General features: G+C 42.7%; 2 protein-coding genes across 9 annotated transcripts in view; both read right to left on the bottom strand.

Moving 5' to 3' along the window:
• The window catches only part of LOC124139927 (solute carrier family 22 member 4-like), a 103,520-nt gene that overhangs the window by 33,449 nt on the left and 48,650 nt on the right, over positions 1 to 21,421 (bottom strand). For all 8 annotated transcript variants that reach the window (XR_007222964.1, XR_007222969.1, XR_007222965.1 and 5 more), the window contains one exon: positions 9,585 to 9,695. The gene's annotated coding sequence lies outside the window, so the exon portion shown is untranslated. The remainder of the gene's footprint in view (positions 1 to 9,584; positions 9,696 to 21,421) is intronic.
• LOC124137275 (sperm surface protein Sp17-like) lies at positions 5,562 to 6,488 on the bottom strand. Its single transcript, XM_046503514.1, has one exon. The coding sequence runs from the start codon at positions 6,486 to 6,488 to the stop codon at positions 5,562 to 5,564; it is 927 nt and encodes a 308-aa protein (XP_046359470.1).

Below are 21,421 nucleotides of genomic sequence, written 5' to 3'. Positions count from 1 at the left end.
GACTCCAAATTGGTCAACCCAAGCTTGTCGTATCCTAATTGCGAAGATCGATGCTCATGGTGTCTATCACCATGAGTGCGATTTTAAACAACAACAAAAACAAAGCTGCTTTTCAACCAACGCTCGTACCTACAGCCCTTTCTGCTTAATAACAGTACACAGTTCAATTATATTCACCTTTATATAAAGCAGCACTAGTAGAAGAATGTTCACTAACATTCCCTGCTATAATTGCTACCGTGCGAGATTGGTGGGGACACGGGTAGCCCAGTCGTAATAGGCGCCGCAATTCGGTGTACATAGATGCGTCCCTTGGGCACGCCAAAAATCTATGATCTTGGGTTCGAATCCCAGTTCGCCACGATTATGTTTCCAGGTCTGTCAGCACCCTACACAACACCAGTTCCAGTACGTTTCACTAAAATGGTAAACGTCTAAGACCTGTACCACTTCGGCACATGAAGCTGTGATTTAACTGGAATATTGCCCAAACTCACTCACTCTATTTTTTTTGCTTTAATGCAGTGTTTATATTCAGATTGGGCCGTCAGCAACGTGATGGACGCCATTATGTTGCCATGATGCAAACTGGTAGAACACAAAATGTTAGATGTAAAGAAATCGAGCCCAAACGGCCAATCAAATAGCCGTGCCATGCCACCGGAGTTACTGACCAGACGATTAGAAATCTCCTGCATGCTGAAAAACATGTGTTGAACCACTGTCAACAAATCGACACATTCTAGCCAGGCGTTACTGGTGTCCCGAGGGTAGAAACTGGACAAATCGTCGATGGGATCGTGTATTTTTTCGGATAAGTCCAGATTTACCCTGGACTATCTGGGTAGGGGTGGACGTCCCTTGATGCGTCTTTACGAACGTCATGTGAACGCCAACGTAAGCCAAAACGACACATTTGTGGACCGGTCTGTAATACTATGGGGTAGGATCACTATGACTGCCAGAACGCCACTGTATTTTGTCCATGGAAGGGTCACAAGACAGCACTTCCGAGACAGCATATGGTCCCCAGAAGTTCTGCTGTTTGCGGGCCATGGTGGTGCATATTTTGTCTCTCAAGGACCGTTCCCATCCTGCTTGTATTGTAACTGACTCCCTCTGGCAGCTTATCGGTATATCTATATCTATATATATATATCAAGAGTAATGGACAAGCGTTCCTTAAAATGTCATTGGACGATTGATTCGGACACCGTATAAACGGGGGCTTGACCCAATGTAGGGACATGACCCATTCTTGATCAAGTCATCTGAAACGTTCATATTTTGACCTCACGCGCATGTTGTCTTACTTGGTTGTCTGTACCCATACATTATACCGCCAACATGTTCTGTTGATTGTCATGTTACATCTTATCCTTCCGTTTATTATCCGCGAATTACCACACGATACCTCTGTTATCTGTGATATTCTGCTATTTTCGGATCGGGGGGTCAGGCTATCCCAATTGCGTAGATCAATGCTCATGATCACTGGAATGTCTTGTCCAGATTCGAATAATACAGACCGCCGTCATATAGGTGATATATTGCTGAGTGCGGCATTAAAAAATAAACAAACAAAACAATGCGATTGTAGAGCTTATGTAATGTAAGCCATGCACTCTGCTAATGTAAGTTTATGTTAGAGTATGGGAGTTACGACAGTTCCAGTGTAAGTGAGCTCCGACATGTATTTTGTGATTGAGCAGTTTTTTAGCATAACCAGGTCAACGGCCTGGCGTCACTGTCTAAAATAGGGTTCCAGCCAGTTGTCTGTGAATATCAATTTTACGGGTATTTGACCACTAGAAATAAGACATTACCCAGTCAGATATGCCGCGATCAAGTATACTTCTCCGCTTGTTAGGAGATATTTGTTGCAACTTAATGATAAACAATAACATTGACAGAAATACAACACTGTGAGTATATATCGTTGAAGATGTAAGCGTCATAACATGGCTTCAACATGTGTCTATCTCTCTCTTTGGTGCACAGGAACTTGTCTGAAAAGTTTGATAAACAGTAGTCATGCGCTGGAACCTGTCATAAATTGGCTGTGGTTTCACCTGTTAAATCTGTGTAAACATGTAGGCCAATAAACGAAATTGAAGGCACTTTGCAAATGACACAAAACGCCCAATATACTCGCTTGAAAACAAGTACGGTGTTTGCTAAATGAATTCCAGGCACTCTATCGCACTTCTTTTTTTAAACTACAATTTCAATTAATTATCATTTGAGCTTTTTCGCGGAGGTGTTTAAGCTAGAGAAACAATTACATAGTGCAATTATATGAAGGCGAACCATTACTAAATACATTAACTATTTTATGGGATGCAGAATCCTAAAACTGGGAATATCTGCGCGCGATAGTGTACTTGTTAACTTTAATACTGGCTTTATTTCTTCCCCGTCATCACAGCCTTGTTATTCACAGGGTCACAAGGGATGCTTGCCTGCCAACCACACATCATGAAATTACGCTAATCTAAAACGAAATTGATTTTAACATGAAGCTCATCAATACGCCCTGTTGCCTGCCCCAGCAGCCCGGTCCAATACTGCATCATTGCCATGGAGGCTGCATTAGATATGCCTATACAGTCCTCAGTCCTCTACGTAGATCTTTTTTCTATAAGTTACTCTTATTTAAAGCTTAAAATTTCGAAGATTGACAGGTGATGAGAACGTCAAAAGCGGACTTATTGTGACCACTGATTGGCGTGTTTTGGGCATATCTGCTGGCATGGCTTGTTATTGACAAATTATCAAAGCGTTTGATTAATTAGCTACCCATTTCGCCAGACTGTAATGGTAACTGCGATGACACCGCTGTGGCTACAACATGGGTCGTGTGAGAGACAAACGAACACACATCTAATGACCCGTTGCTGTACACACAGATGCCCCTCAAAATGGTTTGAGCTACATCAACGTGGATCCACCAATTCAATATGGCGATAGACTGATAACTCAGGTGCTTATGACTGAATAAATATCTTGTCTTAACTGATTTTGTTCGGCTAAGTTTTAATAGAAAAAATGTCATTATTGCATGAATTTCTCTATCGGGAAAATGAAACGTAATGATATTTTAGAAACTGCATGTGCACTCACTGTGGTAGTGCATTTACACTTGCCATATATAAAGTATCATGCAGTATCGATATTCGATGTGTAAATGTGTTGTAAGGTTCAGGTCAGATTGATGAAAGTAACAAAGATGTGTTGCTGTGTTGGGAAGTTCAGGTCAGATTGATGAAACAAAGATGTGTTGCTGTGTTGTGAAGTTGAGGTCAGATTGATGAAACAAAGATGCGTTGCTGTGTTGTGAAGTTCAGGTCACATTCATAAAACAAAGATGTGTTGCTGTGTTGTGAAGTTCAGGTCAGATTGATGAAACAAAGATGCGTTGCTGTGTTGTGAAGTTCAGGTCAGATTGATGAAACAAAGATGTGTTGCTGTGTTGTGAAGTTCAGGTCACATTCATGAAACAAAGATGCGTTGCTGTGTTGTGAAGTTCAGGTCAGATTGATGAAACAAAGATGTGTTGCTGTGTTGTGAAGTTCAGGTCACATTCATAAAACAAAGATGTGTTGCTGTGTTGTGAAGTTCAGGTCAGATTGATGAAACAAAGATGTGTTGCTGTGTTGTGAAGTTCAGGTCAGATTGGTGAAACAAAGATGTGTTGCTGCGTTGGGAAGTTCAGGTCAGATTGATGAAACAAAGATGCGTTGCTGTGTTGTGAAGTTCAGGTCACATTCATGAAACAAAGATGCGTTGCTGTGTTGTGAAGTTCAGGTCACATTCATGAAACAAAGATGTGTTGCTGTGTTGTGAAGTTCAGGTCACATTCATGAAACAAAGATGCGTTGCTGTGTTGTAAAGTTCAGGTCACATTCATGAAACAAAGATGTGTTGCTGTGTTGTGAAGTTCAGGTCACATTCATGAAACAAAGATGTGTTGCTGTGTTGTGAAGTTCAGGTCACATTCATGAAACAAAGATGTGTTGCTGTGTTGTGAAGTTCAGGTCACATTCATGAAACAAAGATGTGTTGCTGTGTTGTGAAGTTCAGGTCACATTCATGAAACAATATGTATGAAATCAGTTCTACTTTTTATCTGTTAACTACGTGAAGATACATGTGTATGTACATTCTGTGGAGCGACCTATGCATATCAACCACCAATACACCATCCTGATAACAGTGTTTATATCCTTCATCCTCATATCTCACTGGCTCTGTTTGCAATGTCTTTCGATCTCCAGGAGCGTTAACCATCTGTAACAGCCAATGATCAGTGAAATGTCTGCTCAGGGTGTTTATTGCAAACGCAAACATTAGCAAAGCATTGATATTGACAGTTCTACATGTTCCTGTCTTAAGGTATTCACAAATAGAGCAATAAAGTCGAATGTGTAATTATCTTCTTGGAATACCACTGAAGTTGCTTGCGAAAAAAGCTAGTATTTCTTTAAAGCTTTCAAACCTTTCAAAGCTTTCAAACAGTTTTATGGTAGACATTTCCAAATTTGACGCAAAAAATAATGTACGACGCAATCCCCTGTTTGACTTGTACGATATGTTTTCAGGTGAACAATTAACTTTCCTTTGGATGTGTTTGTGACACCTTTTGGCGAACACCTAGTATCAAAAATTAGTTGATAGTGAAACACAAAGACATGCTCATGATATAGTGGGAAATGACTGTTTTAGCAGAGATTTCTAATGAACATGAAAAGTGTTTTGTCGCTTTTATTTAACAAGATGATAGCCCGTGTCGCGCTGGAAGATACCTATAACACAGTCACATGCATTACTGAATACAAGGGGAAACTAAACCCATGTCGGCAATAGATTTATTATATGCATGTACATGTACAATAAGTACAGTTACATAAAACATGTTGGTGTGTTAGCGTTCTGCTACATTCAGGAACTTCATTGTGGTATAACTGTATCTAAGTCTTACATATCAAAATTTTAGCTGTTTTACAGCATCCGCACTCATTGGTGTCATCAGACGAGTAGAAGCATTTAGATACTGCTCTTAAGCTTGCAACATTCTACATACATGTTTACGATGGCCGTCTGATTCAAATTAGAAATAGTGTAATGGACTAATGTAGGCTCTTTTTCATTAGACAAAAATTGCGATGGAAAAAAGATAAACAAGTTACATTTACACCTTGCAGTTTCCCTGGCATGTTTCAAACAATCAAACTTGAGTTCAAGCAATACACAGATGACGTGTCACTATTGAACCTTGTGTTCGACATATCGCATACTCACTGACACATATTTTTCCATGACAATGATATTATAACCCTGCCTCATCAGGTCAGTACGGAAATACGTCCTATTCCAGACATTCTACGCGTATATCATCACGATCCACTTCACATCCTTCCCAGGTATATCAGCCCAGCAGTCCTTTGTTAGGTTGAATGTTTCTTTTTTAAAGTTCCTCAGCACCAACAGAACAATATAACCTTGTTGCCATGGTTACCCCTGCTTGTTCCACTTGAAACTCGTTCTGTCCTTGATGTACATTAATTAGCGGCGCTTTGCTCTACATTATCATCACCTTGAACTTGTCCTGACTCGTTCTTGTTTTGCTCTACCTTTACCTTGTTTTCATCTTGATCTAGTTCGCGTGATTTCCTTTGACTTGCACGTGGATCTGTACTAGCAGCCTTTCTGACCTGATAACCTTTGAAGCCAGCCTGGATCTTAATAGCGGCCTTCTCAACATCCGGGTTTTTCAAGTCAATATCTACGTCGCTTTGGCCTTCCTGGTCATTTTCACTATTTTGATTTTGCTCTAATGTTCCTTCAATTTGTTCTTGTTTCAGTTCATGAGGCACCTCCTGGCTTGACTGTTTAATAGCATCCTTTCTGACCTTAAAACCTTTGAAGCCAGCTTGTATCTTAATGGCGGCCTTTTCCACATCCGGGTCGTTCAGGTCGATGTCTACCTCGTCGATACCCCCATTGGCCTGTTGATTGAGTGAAGCCTCTGTATCTTTGGAAAACATTGTTTTTTCCAACTTGTCTTGCTGTTCCTCGGTTGGGTTCATGTCTCTTATTCTCTGTCTGTCTATATACCCGCGTATCCCAGCTTGAATCGCCACAGCTGCCTCTTCTTCACGTATATCTTGTACTTTCTCCGCAGCGGCATGTTGACGGTAGTTGGTCTGGATAGTCAGGGCAGCAGTTTGATGCTGAGGATTACAGACATCAGTTGTCGGTTCCTTAAACGAAGTATTATTGTAGAAGACGTCTTCCATATTAGCCCCATGTTCAGCGGGGTCGCGTTCGCCGGAGTCTCGAGCTCGCAACACATTTTCAAAATATTGTTGTCCAAATGCATACACATTCTTAGGCTGTGATCGCAATACCTCTCGTGCGAAACCCTCCAATATATTTGGGAAGCCTTTAGGCGCCCTCAGTCTTGTATCAGATAAAGGAACGGTCATTTTGATGATTCGTCCGGTCTTCTCTTGTGTTGTCGTAGGTCTTGCTTACTATGACCGAATGAAGACAAATCAAAGCTATTGCCTTGTATGTTTGACACAAACTACCTTAGAAACCGATTGCGCAACAACACGGTCTATAATAGTCCCAATTAGCACACTGGAGAATGGCCACCTCGAGATTATGAGAAATAAGCCGTTTAGCCAGTTAATCCCTAGAATCCACCACAGCTGCTCTCTCGGCAACCACACAGAAAACATGGAGCCGAATACCCTGCCAGCGGCTATTATACATTTTCTTTACAATTTAATCCTCTCTAATTTGCAGAACAAAATAAATGATTGCGGTGGTCGTGTAACAAAAGCAGATGTTTAGTTGCCAGGTTGTTATTAAACACCGCAACTCACTCCGATCCCAAAGTGTCACTGATATCAGACAAAAGCTAGTGATGTAAATGTTTTCTATTGCCTTCGTCCTTCCGTTTCCTGATTATGTTTCCAGGTTTGTCAGCACCATACCCGTGCCCGTAGATTTCACCGAAGTGGTAAACGTCTGAGACCTGCATCACTTCGGGCTTTCCTCCCACATTAAGCTGACACGCCGTGCTATAACTGGAGTACTGTTATAAGCGGCGTTAAACCCAACTTACTCACTCACTCCTTCCATCTCACAGCATTATTCCCCGCAGGTTTTCATTACACGGCCAACATTACGTAGAGGGGAATGTCCGAGTAACTCTCCATTCCTTAAAAATAATGGAGCAGAGGCCCCGCAGGGGCCGAGGCACATTATTTTTAAGGAATTGAGAGTTACGAGGATATTCCCCTACTTAAAACTCATCCCTACTTTTACACTTTGACAAAATATTCTGCAGTTGAAAATATTTGAAAAATTCAAATGCTGCTTCAAGATAATGTACAGTTGACAAGCAACTCTCCATTCCTGAAAAATAATGGAGCGTTCAAACAATAGAATGACGTCAAAGATGTGTTTTAATTCCTGATGTTGTTGCTATCCGAAGAGAGATATCACCGACTATGAAAGATCACCTGACCTGACGATGTATTCCTGACCATTACATCGTCGACAAGACTTGTGAGGGCATACAGGTGACAGATTAAATCAATTACTGATCAATCCGAGGCCACGGTCTCCTCTCGCAGGTGTGTACCAAGGAGCACGTGTTCCTCCCCAGCTGGCATGTATAGTTTAATATATGTGTGCCGCGCATGCATGTCCAGTATGGATCATCTATTTGTAGCTACATGTGCAGGTTTGTATGTCCCGTACATCTACGTGTTTCTCTAGGTACGTGTCTCGTACATCTACGTGTAGCTATATCGTCTGTATGTCATTCATCTACGTGTAGTTACAAGTCTGTATGTGGTAATCTACGTGTAACTACACGTCTGTATGAAGTGCATCTTCGTGTAACGCCACGACACCACATCAATACTGTTTAAGGCGACGTTCAGAGCCATCTCATCAATTCATTAAAAAGGTCGATGCTGCCTGATAACCATACTTGCTCGTCATATGTGTAAAATAACAAGTGACTGAATAGAAAGGACGTAGAACTTGTGGCTGCTAAACGAGGTTCATTCATTTCGGTCATATGCATCGCGCCCAATTTGCGATGCTGAAATGCATTGAATTATCTGCCGTGCCCATACTTCGTGTATGCCACGGTAGGGGACAAGTATGAGCGTCGTGTGTGCTCACATACGATAAAGCGGCAAATGTAATCCTATTAGCTCATTGTAAGTAATTGTTGACCATTAAATGGTAATTAAAGATCGGATTAGCATTCTAGACTCCCAACACATTTCAACTAAAATTGATCACACCTCACTCAGCTTTTTGATTTATACAGTGAACTCTAACAGCTGAATAATCAGCACATTACAGCCATACCGGCACATAATAATTTTGATGAACTGCAAGACATTTCTATTGACAAAAGCCGACATAGTCATAAATATTGAAAGGTACTTACAATGTGTGCGTATACTATCCTGACACCAGGGTTTGTGTAATGATATCTACTTGACCGGACCGATGATGTGAAATGCCTCCCAAAGCTAATGATCAATGTTTAGCTCGAGAGTTATCCCGTGTAATCTTTGTTAAGCCACTGCCTGCTTCCTCTCCACGATTTATGATTTATTGACTTCACTTGAGAAGAGTACAAACATATAGAAGAAGGTTGTTCCATCTCATTTGTGTTTAAAATTGATTGATGTCGATTTCATGTCCAATTCATTACCCTGGGGGTAAACTACTCCCCGGATAAGTTTGAGAAGCCGTTTTGTTAATTCCTTCTAACGAGACACATATAAGAGACAAGTGTAGTTACTTTGCTCAATAACCTTAACGCGTAAACAATAATTTAATCAGCTTAGATAGCAACTGTACAGACATGGATGTAATATATAATTGGTGTTTCCATGCAAGGAGGTAGCTGAAGTAATAAATAATTAAACAAGCGTGTATATAAATTGCTTTACTTATCGAGCCCGGACTGTCGAGTGTTTTTGTGAAATCTGGTGTTCTAGTTGACATGCAAATCAATACTTACAGTCATATTGCATAACTATGTATGTTACTTCAGACTCCATTATGATCCATGTTAGGATGCCGATAACGCATGCATTAAACGCTGACTTGCCATCATTGTATGCATTGACGTACGTTGCCACAATAAACCACCTGGGTAAATTCATGTACTCAACGGACCCTTTGTGTGTGATGGGCGCCTTTAATTATTTGATCAATATGGGAATTTTACAAAAACCCTTAATTATGTCATTTATGGTGAAATGAAAAGGATATTACATATTCATAAAGAGGTATTGTAATGGTGTTGTCGTGGACGTTGTAGTAAAGAGTGTACAGGCCAGGTACTTCTGTAACAACAGGTAATCTGTCTTCTGACCGATCCATATTGACCTTGTCATGTAGGGGATACGTCACACAGTGACGAGTTTTCCAAATCAACAGAAACACTTTCTGGTATGAATGTACTCTTCAATAGGTGATGTCATATTAACTACCCGTGGGGCGTCAACGTTCTTTGTGTCTTGTCAATGATACCTTACCTTTCTTGCTTCTTATAACAGTATCCCAGAAAACAACACGGAACCATATCTGCTACAACGGTGCTTGTAATGTCGCACTGGCATACCCTTCTTCATTCACTGACTCCATAGCTGCAACAAACCAGTTAGACGCAATGCAAGGTGAATCGAACAGATGACATAAAACTAGGACATGTCCAGAGTAGTTGTGTGAATGGAATTGGAGTGTATGCGTGACATGTCTGTGACATAAGCATGAATAACTAATTGACTCCAGATACGTATGGCAATGCATTAGAATGCATTCTATCAGAGCTAATGTCCTCGTGAATTCGAGCACCTGTCAATTCACACATAATTGAAACAAGAGTTATAAATACCGATCCATCAATGCCGACGACTATTTTTGTATATTGCAACAGTGGGTGAATGTCAGCTGCTGGCACGCCGTGCAGGAGACTGGTAACCTACTAACAGTTCAATTACTGTCTACATATCACTGTTGTGTATTCCAACAACGAATGTGTCAGTAGCAGGTTGTCGCACAGACATGTAAACATCAACATGCGCATAACAAAAGTATAAAAAGAGTCACTGTGTCATTCGAGTTTACGACACTTTTACGAAATGTTCCTTGCTGTTGTAGTTTTAAACATCAACATTTCTAAACATAAGTTTAGGTCTTTGAAAGGCATTTAGAAGTGATACACATGAGGAAGAGAATATATGGATGTCTTGTTTACTATGAGGAACAAAACGTTTCGGAGTATATGCTTACTCCTTCATCTGGTGAATGAATGCCATGAAGCAAAGAGCCTTGAAATAAGTTTAATCATGAATATTGTAGGGGTATTTTTATGAAATGGTGTGTTTAGTCTTCACTACCGAAAATTACTCGTGATCCCCAACATGATTTATTAAGTATAGTTTATATGTAACTACATATAGATACATGGGCGTGTAGGTCGTACACAGGTCGTGTAGGGGCGGCAGGACCTGACATGATGTCTAGTAACACATGCTACCTTATTTCAGGAAGCAATATCTTTTCTTGGTGTGAATAGTATACTGAACCGCAAAAGAAACCACTGCATGCTGTTGGTAACCTAGTATCATTGCTGTAATCTGTTGGTGGTTCTCATTGGCAACCATTCGTGCAGCCTGGGCAGCGTGCAGTCGTCATAAAGCCTGGTTTCTCTGATTCTTCATAAGTCTTGGCATGGCACTAGTAACGATACAAGAATGTTAAATCCACGTATTAGGGCGCCGTTTATTAGAAAAAGAACAAGGAAACGCAATTAAATTTTGATTTTCGTGGAAAGCATTCGGGACATTGTACCATGGTCGTTTGTTAAGCTGCCTTTGGCTAACCCATTATACCTCTCTTTGTGTCACGCTGTGGCCGTTTACATTAAATGTGGATATAGACAAATCCAAAAACGAGATACCTCCAAAAAATGCATTGATATTTCAAAGAGAAACTCTTATGAAGTGTTTTCATGAAGTGACGTTTCTTTAGCGGTTCAGTTTATATTAACCTTCAGATAAGAATGCATTATTTAGTAGTCGATGACACTGTTTTGTATTAGGGGTATTGAAGTTGGGTGTCTACCATGATATTCCCACCCATTGTACTTTCTATATAGACTAACATTTAGTCTCTGAAATCTTATATTACACAATAGCCTTCTTGACTCTAAAAATATATAATAATTCCCATTGCTGATTGTGGAATAGAACTAGCTTTAGCTGGCTACACTTGCTTTTGTATGCGTTTCTAGATTATTATTTTTTCATAAAATAAATATATTCATCGGTCATGGTGCAGGATTACTCTGTATGGCATGTGTGGTTCTGCTTTGTTAGGACCAATACCAACGTCATACACTGGATATTCCAACAAACAGAACATCCACTTATCACGGCGTTCTCGTGCGAAGCGTTAACATCACTAGCTGTTTTCTACCAGTTGTTCCCTGATTCAAATGTTTCCTGACGTGGCTTATAATAGAAGACCACCTGCGCGCGTGTCTGTATATGTATGTTCACCCTTACATCCCAAGACAGTGGACGTTAGTTTCTTATCCTGAAAGGCATTACAAAGCTAAACAAACCTTCAACTATATGCCGGTTTTCCAATTAAACTCAATTACTGTGTCTGTCAAAACAAATTCCGGTTTGCAATGAAACACGTTCCTCCTTACACATTGGAACTGACAGTTATATACGTAGCTTGAAATTTCTACCAGCTTTCTACCCCAGAAGGAGCCCGTTTCTAATGCACAAATACCACTGTCTAGCTAATATATAATTTCTTATCACGTTCTTTCTTTATCCAAGCTTCATATTATATTTAGCAATGAAATCAACTGGATCTATTTGTATTTTGTATATTGCCGGCGGCCTTGCCACTCTGATTCAGGTTGTGGACTTAAAGTTCAAATATATTTATATAGTATATTTATAGATCTTTGAGATTTTTGCAATGTATGTGGAGTTTGAATCTTTACAGAATCGTAGGAACTGATTAGACAGACAATTGTATGTTAATACATCAACGTTTATATCATTCCACACAAGGGTATCTGTTTCGTATGAATATATTTAGGTGAGGAGGCCTGGGGGATATAAACAGTGTTCTTTGATGATGAATTCAAGGGACCGATGCCGAAGGCGTGTGGAAGCAATTTAAGGCATCGGTGCATCGTTCCCATTGAGTTAGTGGCAGTGGAATTGAACATGACAGGTGCATGTCAAACTCATAAACACCATTTCAGACATCACAGGAAGACGGGGACAAACTAGTATGTGATAACATAAGAAACACGTGTTTCATGTTACCGTCTTGAGGTAAACAAATAAATGCGAATATATTTGTGATCATGAGAAAATAATCGACTGAGCGATGCATGCATGTAACGTTTGCTTACAATAATCAAGGCATCTCCAAGGTGCAAATCATGGAAATACTGAATGTATACGAACAGGGAGGGTTCAGAAAACTTTTACACTTTTATTATCCATAATGTTAAAGGGGATTATGCTATACCGTCTGAAGCGCATTTTGAATCTAGGTGTAGACGCCCAAGAGTGATCTGCATTGTGTGAAACTGTGATACAATATGTAATTAGGGGGTAACCAGTAACTGCTAGATAAGTGGTTGAAGTGTACTTGAAATGCCAATTAGCTAACATTTAACAGTACCAACACTTAATTATTGTGGCACTGAACTTATATATATTGGTTTTACTTATAAAGTGTCCCTGAAATCCTGAAAATTTGGAAAATAGGTTGTCACATCGCATTAAACAGCATCTGTGCCACATCGTATGGCGCAGCAGTTCAGTCCAGCGTCCACTGGTACATCACATGATGCAGCATGAGTGGCAGTTGTCACATCACATGATACAGAATAAGCGCCAGTTGCCACATCACATTACGTAACATAAGTGCCAGTTGTCACATCACATGACGCAGCATAAGTGTCAGTTGTCACATCGCATGACGCAGCATAAGTGCCAGTTGTCACATCACATGACGCAGCATAAGTGCCAGTTGTCATATCACATGACGCAGCATAAGTGCCAGTTGTCACATCACATGACGCAGCATAAGTGTCAGTTGTCACATCACATGACGCAGCATAAATGTCAGTTGTCACATCACATGACGCAGCATAAGTGGCAGTTGTCCATACATGATGTGGCTTAAGGGCAAGGTGTCACATCACATGACGCAGCAGTAGTGTCACGTCACATAACGTAGCTGCAGATCTAGATGTAGTAAAGGTGATTGTCACATAAAGTTAAAACACCAATTTTGTGATAAGTATTGTTTAGGATAAGGATATTAGGTAAACGGTGATTATACCAACACCTCAAGCACTACATGTACCACTGTAGTTGTTTCAGATGTAGCTGTTAAAAACATCAATTTCTGCCAAAACGTCATGCACATTTTACATGTGTCAAAGCAACTTGTTCCTGTACCGTTACATGTGTCAAAGCAACTTGTTCCTGTACCGACGTGAGCGTACACCATCAGGTCATGCCCACCCAACGCGAAGACGCAGTCATCAATCTCTGCTTCAGACTCAGTGATCTGCGTACAAAGTATGAGCACAGCCCTCTGTGTGACACTTTGATGAAACACCACGTTGTCTAAGAAAAGCCTACTTCGAACAGGCGAATGTTAAGTTCAACATTTCGAGGAAACATGACACCATTCATCATCGTTCTTCTCTTCTTGAGAGGCAGTATAAACCTGGGAGGGTCCGCTACTTTCTGCTTACAGTGGCATCCGAGATGAGGACCCTGAATCAACAGGCGTTACACATCAGATGCTATACTTGAGCACATCGGGGGTAAAGCTCATTACTATCGAGCGGAGAACCACATGTCACGCGCTCTAATGACCTCAGCACTCCACACCGTTACCTAAAAAAAAGGCCCATCAAAGCATGCATCAGAAGATGTCTGTTAGGGCTCACAAACACCGTGTTTCGATTACAGGTAGATTAATTAACCTGTCAACCGTACATAATTCTGTTGTTATGTTGATTATGACCTAAAACCAAAGGTGACTCAGGCTTACCGGTTCCCTAAACGTACAAGGCACCTACAGTACCGTCAATCCACACATACCCTCTTCCTAGGAGTGAGTGAGTGAGTATGGTTTTACGCCGCATTTAGCAATATTCCAGCAATATCACGGCGGGGGACACCAGTAATGGGCTTCACACATCGTACCCATGTCGGGAATCGAACCCGGGTCTTCGGCGTGACGAGCGAACGCTTTAACCACTAGGCTACCCGACCGCCCCGTCTTTCGAGGGGCTACAGTGAGGAGGTAGATAGCTGGGGTTACATCATCGTACTGGAACAGTACCGTCCATCCATACCGTGTCTCTAGGAGCTACAATGAGGAGGTAAATAGCTGGGGTTTCGCATCTACTCTGTTGCAGCTCCACAAACCAGAGTCGTATCTTTCCATTAATAAATGTTACAGTAAAACAAGCACAAGCCCCACGCATGTTTGCCAGTCCTCCACAGAAATGACGTCATCATCGTTTGCATAATGCTTGTCAGGTGTATTTTCTAGTTTTGGAAGCAGCGGAAATGTGATGGTGCCAAATCCAGTGAATACTCGATGAGTTCAAAGCCACAGTCATGCATGTCGACAACAGATTTGTGAACAGGTGCGTTGTCCTGGTAGAACGACACAACTTTAGTGATTTTTACACGTCATTTAACCTTCATATTTACACGCAGAACAAAATACTTTGCCTAAACAGATTAGCATATTAATATATTGGCCACCAATCATCTGACCCCTGGGTAGGACGTCCACCTGTGGGGTTTCTTTGGAATCCAAGAAAATCGAAGCCTTCACCTTACCAGTTGAAGGAACAGACTTTTGCCTTCTTCGGAAGAAGAGGCGACGTTGGATGATTCCACTGCTTGAATTGGGGAACCCAGGACGTTCAATACAATCAGCTGGCCCCGCTTCAAAACGACGTACATTCTCAAGAGTAAGAATGTTCTCATCTCTCTCACGAGAAATGCCTACTGTATTGACTATGTGACGTCTTGTGAGTTGTCGATCACCCATAATCATATCATTTATTTTATCAATATTGTCCGAATTGGTGGCAGTTGAAGGCTTTCCTGATGTTCGACCATCTTCAAGGCTCTCTCACTAAAGCTGTAACACCTAGTCACTTTGATTCCTGTAGACATTGCTCACTGGTTATGCATTTGGTTCAAAAGCATTGTACTTAATACATGCACAGTGTTAATGGTGTAATATACAGCTTTCGAAGTAAGGCTCCGAACGTTTACTTGAGTGATGTTTTATGTGTCTCAACCAACTTCGTGAGCATAACGTAGAAAGTATATTAAAATCTCAGCTCCCAGAAAAGAACATTGATGGATGCTAACAATATCAGTTATCGCCATTCTGACTAGGGTGTGTGCACAAGCATACGTGTGAGCGAGGCATGTATAAGCACAATCATATGATGGTGTCGCGCTGAGATAAATATGCTGGCTAGGGATGCATGTCAATAGGTGATGGCTTTATATAATTGACGCATATCTCACTGCACTTTTGTAGTTCAGTGGGCGTCGCTGAATACACAATAAACGCAGATGGAAATCGATCATAAAAAATAACACATTTTGTATAGTTTACTAGAGGGGTTTCTTTACACCTCCCCATCCTCTCCATAATACTGAAATATAGGTGGATAAACATAAGAACTCTCATGTAGAAACGGGGTAACATACTTTATCGCTTGATGTGAAGGAGAGGTAAAGGAAAGCATCAGCTTTAACACGGAACCTTTTAGCTGCATCCAAATGGAGCACCTGGTATCGATTGCTCTGGAGATACTATCCCTATGTCAGAGTTCATTTATAATTTCATAGTTCATCTAAGATTTGTCATACAAATGCAAGACACAAACGTGATCCGCCCGAAGCAGTAGACTACTGTCCTAGAGTACACGCCCTCACAACGGTCAGGCAGTCCATTTGGGTCAACGAGTGACCATTTGCCCTCACAACTGGATGCTTAACCTATAATGCCTGATCCAAGTCCAAGGGGGAACCCCTCTTCAATACTGGTTACACGTTCAGGTCACATTTACTCCCACACAGTCCAAGCTATAAACGTTTATTACAAATCAACGTGGACTTAGCATTTTATGAATGGCAGAGACATGTCAGTATTCAACATTGGAGTAGTAGATACAGGCGTGACTATAACTTGGTTGTCTATTCGGTATCAATGATTTCTCATTTCTACCATGACATGATATGGTTTAACGCCTGGGTGGGGCATTCATGTTAAACGGATGCATGGTATCTCAGTCAGTGGGCTAGCACTATAAAATCGGCATTAGTCTGAACTAGTACAATCACATCCACACCCACCCACCCGCCCACCCATCAACACAGCCCCCCCCCCCCCCCCCCCCCCCCCCCCCCTCACACACATACACAAACTACACACAAAGATCAAAGAAGCGAGGTATAAAACATTCAGGCCTAAGATCACTTGTCTCTAGTCAGCTTCATCATCAGATTCTATTGATAATCCTCTTTCATGGTTTTGGGTGCAGTAACTAGCTACACAGAGTATGTGCTAAATGTCAGCTGTATAGCCAGTGAAGTACATAATGTCTCCCTAACACCAGCATTATAGATGCGGTGGGAGAGAATACTCGCCCAGCGATTCAGATTGCCCAAATAACGACGCGGCGTGCACATAGCTACAGGAGGGAAAATGCTATTAACCTTTCATTGATAGAAGTTCATTATCGTTAGGAAAATTATATTACTCGTAGGTTTTACAGTTATTCTCCAATAATCTTATCGTTGTTTTTATATGGAATATGGCGTAGCATTTCATTTAAAGCAGAAGACTTTGTCACGAGTAGAACAAGTGTAAGTTGAAGCCCCCAGCGTCCGGTGCAACTTATATGCTGGTATTGGAGTTCCAGAACTGTTTTTTCTATCTAACTCCTTCTATATTTGCATAGTTATATAGTATCGATTTGCTCCTATTACGCCCAGCTAGCCCGGCCTTTTTGTCTAAATTAAGCATTTACTTTCAGCAACATAATCTCTCAACCGTCCGTGTAACAGTCCCAGAATTACAAGGAAGGGGCACTACGTACCTCCATAGACGGACTACAATAACAAAACGTTTTTATCTACAATATCGTGAACGAGGGAGATCGGTTCAGTGGGTACGCCCGGCAACAGAGGAACAACAAGCCAACTCCTCTATCAACATAGACAGTTTACTGCCTCACAACCGAAAGGGCAAGTTCGTATTTTGTTTTCGACTTTATACAAAATATTATGGCGTTGAATATTAAGCGCTATCAGCTCTAATTACTCTAAGCTTGGCTAAAGTGGTGACCTCTCAGCAGACAGTTGTCGAATATGTGCATTTTCATGCTCCATAATCTTCCAATTATGTAAGAACATACGTGAGTGTGTTTTTCGCACACAAGCTTATATGCCTGCATGCAATTTTATTCGGATTAAATACCCGGTACAAGGGGGCGTTTGTTTACAACATTGAATTTGTTCAACGTAAACTTGGAAACATTGCAATGTATCTACCGATGTATCTCGTGTGATGGTGGCTCGTTATATATTGTCAGTATCACGGTACTCTGAATGTGTGGAGCTCACACCAATTTATGAACAAAATGCAAATCTTTACTTCAAAACTTGCAGCGTGTCTCAAAGACACTAGTGATGCCATGATCTAATTCTACTAATAAGGCCCCCGCAGCATGTCTCAAAGACACTGGTGATGCCATGATCTGCTTCTACTCCCAAGGCCCCTACAGCATGACTCAAAGACACTGTTGATGCCATGATCTGCTTCTACTGACAAGACGACAGCAGCATGTCTCAAAAATCCTGTTCTTGCCATGATCTGCTTCTACTCCCAAGACCCCCGCAGCATGTCTCAGACACTGGTGATGCCATGATCTGCTTCTACTAATAAGGACCCCGCAGCATGTCTCAGACACTGGTGATGCCATGATCTGCTTCCACTCCTAAGGCCCCCGCAGCATGTCTCAGACACTGGTGATGCCATGATCTGCTTCTACTGACAAGACGTCCGCAGCATGTCTAAAAAAAACACTGGTGATGCCATGATCTGTTTCGACTTCTAAGGCCCCCGCAGCATGTCTCAGACACTGGTGATGCCATGATCTGCTTCTATTGACAAGACGTCCGCAGCATGTCTCAAAAATCCTTTTTTTGCCATGATCTGCTTCTACTCCCAAGACGCCCGCTACATGTCTCAAAGACACTTGTGATGCCATGATCTGCTTCTACTAACAAGACCCCCGCAGCATGTCTCAAAGACACTGGTGATGCCATGATCTGCTTCTACTGACAAGACGTCCGCAGCATGTCTCAGACACTGGTGATGCCATGATCTGCTTCTACTCCCAAGACGCCCGCTACATGTCTCAAAGACACTGGTGATGCCATGATCTGCTTCTACTGACAAGACGTCCGCAGCATGTCTCAAAAAACACTGGTGATGCCATGATCTGCTTCTACTCCTAAGACGCCCGCAGCATATCTCAGACACTGGTGATGCCATGATCTGCTTTTACTCCTAAGACGCCCGCAGCATGTCTCAAAGTCACTGGTGATGCCATGATCTGCTTCTACTCCCAAGACGCCCGCAGCATGTCTCAGACACTGGTGATGCCATGATCTGCTTCTACTCCCAAGACGCCCGCAGTATGTCTGAAAGACACTGGTGATGCCATGATCTGCTTCTTTTCTCAAGACGCCCGCAGCATGTCTCAAATACACTGGTGATGCCATGATCTGCTTCTACTCCTAAGACGCCCGCTACATGTCTGAAAGACACTGGTGATGCCATGATCTGCTTCTACTGACAAGACGTCCGCAGTATGTCTCAAAGACACTGGTGATGCCGTGATCTGCTTCTACTCCCAAGACGCCCGCAGCATGTCTCAAAGTCACTGGTGATGCCATGATCTGCTTCTACTCCCAAGACGCCCGCAGCATGTCTCAAAGACACTGGTGATGCAATGATCTGCTTTTACTCCCAAGACGCCCGCAGTATGTCTCAAAGTCACTGGTGATGCCATGATCTGCTTCTACTCCTAAGACGCCCGCAGTATGTCTCAAAGACACTGGTGATGCCATGATCTGCTTCTACTCCCAAGACGCCCGCAGCATGTCTCAAAGACACTGGTGATGCCATGATCTGCTTTTACTCCCAAGACGCCCGCAGTATGTCTCAAAGTCACTGGTGATGCTATGATCTGCTTCTACTCCTTAGACGCCCGCAGTATGTCTCAAAGACACTGGTGATGCCATGATCTGCTTCTACTCCCAAGACGCCCGCAGCATGTCTCAAAGACACTGGTGATGCCATGATCTGCTTCTACTCCCAAGACGCCCGCAGTATGTCTCAAAGTCACTGGTGATGCCATGATCTGCTTCTACTCCTAAGACGCCCGCAGTATGTCTCAAAGACACCGGTGATGCCATGATCTGCTTCTACTCCCAAGACGCCCGCAGCATGTCTCAAAGACACTGGTGATGCCATGATCTGCTTCTACTGACAAGACGTCCGCAGCAAGTCTCAAAAAACACTGGTGATGCCATGATCTGCTTCTACTCCCAAGACGCCCGCAGCATGTCTCAGACACTGGTGATGCTATGATCTGCTTCTACTCCCAAGACGCCCGCAGCATGTCTCAAAGTCACTGGTGATGCCATGATCTGCTTCTACTCCCAAGACGCCCGCAGCATGTCTCAAAGACACTGGTGATGCCATGATCTGCTTTTACTCCCAAGACGCCCGCAGTATGTCTCAAAGTCACTGGTGATGCCATGATCTGCTTCTACTCCTAAGACGCCCGCAGTATGTCTCAAAGACACTGGTGATGCCATGATCTGCTTCTACTCCCAAGACGCCCGCAGCATGTCTCAAAGACACTGGTGATGCCATGATCTGCTTTTACTCCCAAGACGCCCGCAGTATGTCTCAAAGTCACTGGTGATGCCATGATCTGCTTCTACTCCTTAGACGCCCGCAGTATGTCTCAAAGACACTGGTGATGCCATGATCTGCTTCTACTCCCAAGACGCCCGCAGCATGTCTCAAAGACACTGGTGATGCCATGATCTGCTTCTACTCCCAAGACGCCCGCAGTATGTCTCAAAGTCACTGGTGATGCCATGATCTGCTTCTACTCCCAAGACGCCCGCAGTATGTCTCAAAGACACCGGTGATGCCATGATCTGCTTCTACTCCCAAGACGCCCGCAGCATGTCTCAAAGACACTGGTGATGCCATGATCTGCTTCTACTGACAAGACGTCCGCAGCAAGTCTCAAAAAACACTGGTGATGCCATGATCTGCTTCTACTCCTAAGACGCCCGCAGCATGTCTCAGACACTGGTGATGCTATGATCTGCTTCTACTCCCAAGACGCCCGCAGCATGTCTCAAAGTCACTGGTGATGCCATGATCTGCTTCTACTCCCAAGACGCCCGCAGCATGTCTCAGACACTGGTGATGCCATGATCTGCTTCTACTCCCAAGACGCCCGCAGTATGTCTGAAAGACACTGGTGATGCCATGATCTGCTTCTACTCCCAAGACGCCCGCAGCATGTCTCAAAGACACTGGTGATGCCATGATCTGCTTCTACTCCCAAGACGCCCGCAGCATGTCTCAGACACTGGTGATGCTATGATCTGCTTCTACTCCCAAGACGCCCGCAGCATGTCTCAAAGTCACTGGTGATGCTATGATCTGCTTCTACTCCTAAGACGCCCGCAGCATGTCTCAGACACTGGTGATGCCATGATCTGCTTCTACTCCCAAGACGCCCGCAGTATGTCTCAAAGTCACTGGTGATGCCATGATCTGCTTCTACTCCCAAGACGCCCGCAGCATGTCTCAAAGACACTGGTGATGCCATGATCTGCTTCTACTCCCAAGACGCCCGCAGCATGTCTCAAAGACACTGGTGATGCCATGATCTGCTTCTACTGACAAGACGCCCGCAGTATGTCTCAAAGTCACTGGTGATGCCATGATCTGCTTCTACTCCCAAGACGCCCGCAGCATGTCTCAAAGACACTGGTGATGCCATGATCTGCTTCTACTGACAAGACCCCCGCAGCATGTCTCAAAGACACTGGTGATGCCATGATCTGCTTCTACTCCCAAGACGCCCGCAGTATGTCTCAAAGACACTGGTGATGCCATGATCTGCTGCTACTCACAAGACGGAACACCGGCTCGAATGTTTTTGTCACTATATGTG

This window comes from Haliotis rufescens, unplaced genomic scaffold, assembly GCF_023055435.1.
Source record: "Haliotis rufescens isolate VD_foot unplaced genomic scaffold, xgHalRufe1.0.p SCAF_28, whole genome shotgun sequence".
NCBI lineage: Eukaryota > Metazoa > Mollusca > Gastropoda > Lepetellida > Haliotidae > Haliotis > Haliotis rufescens.
This window is presented reverse-complemented; position numbering and strand designations above follow the sequence as displayed.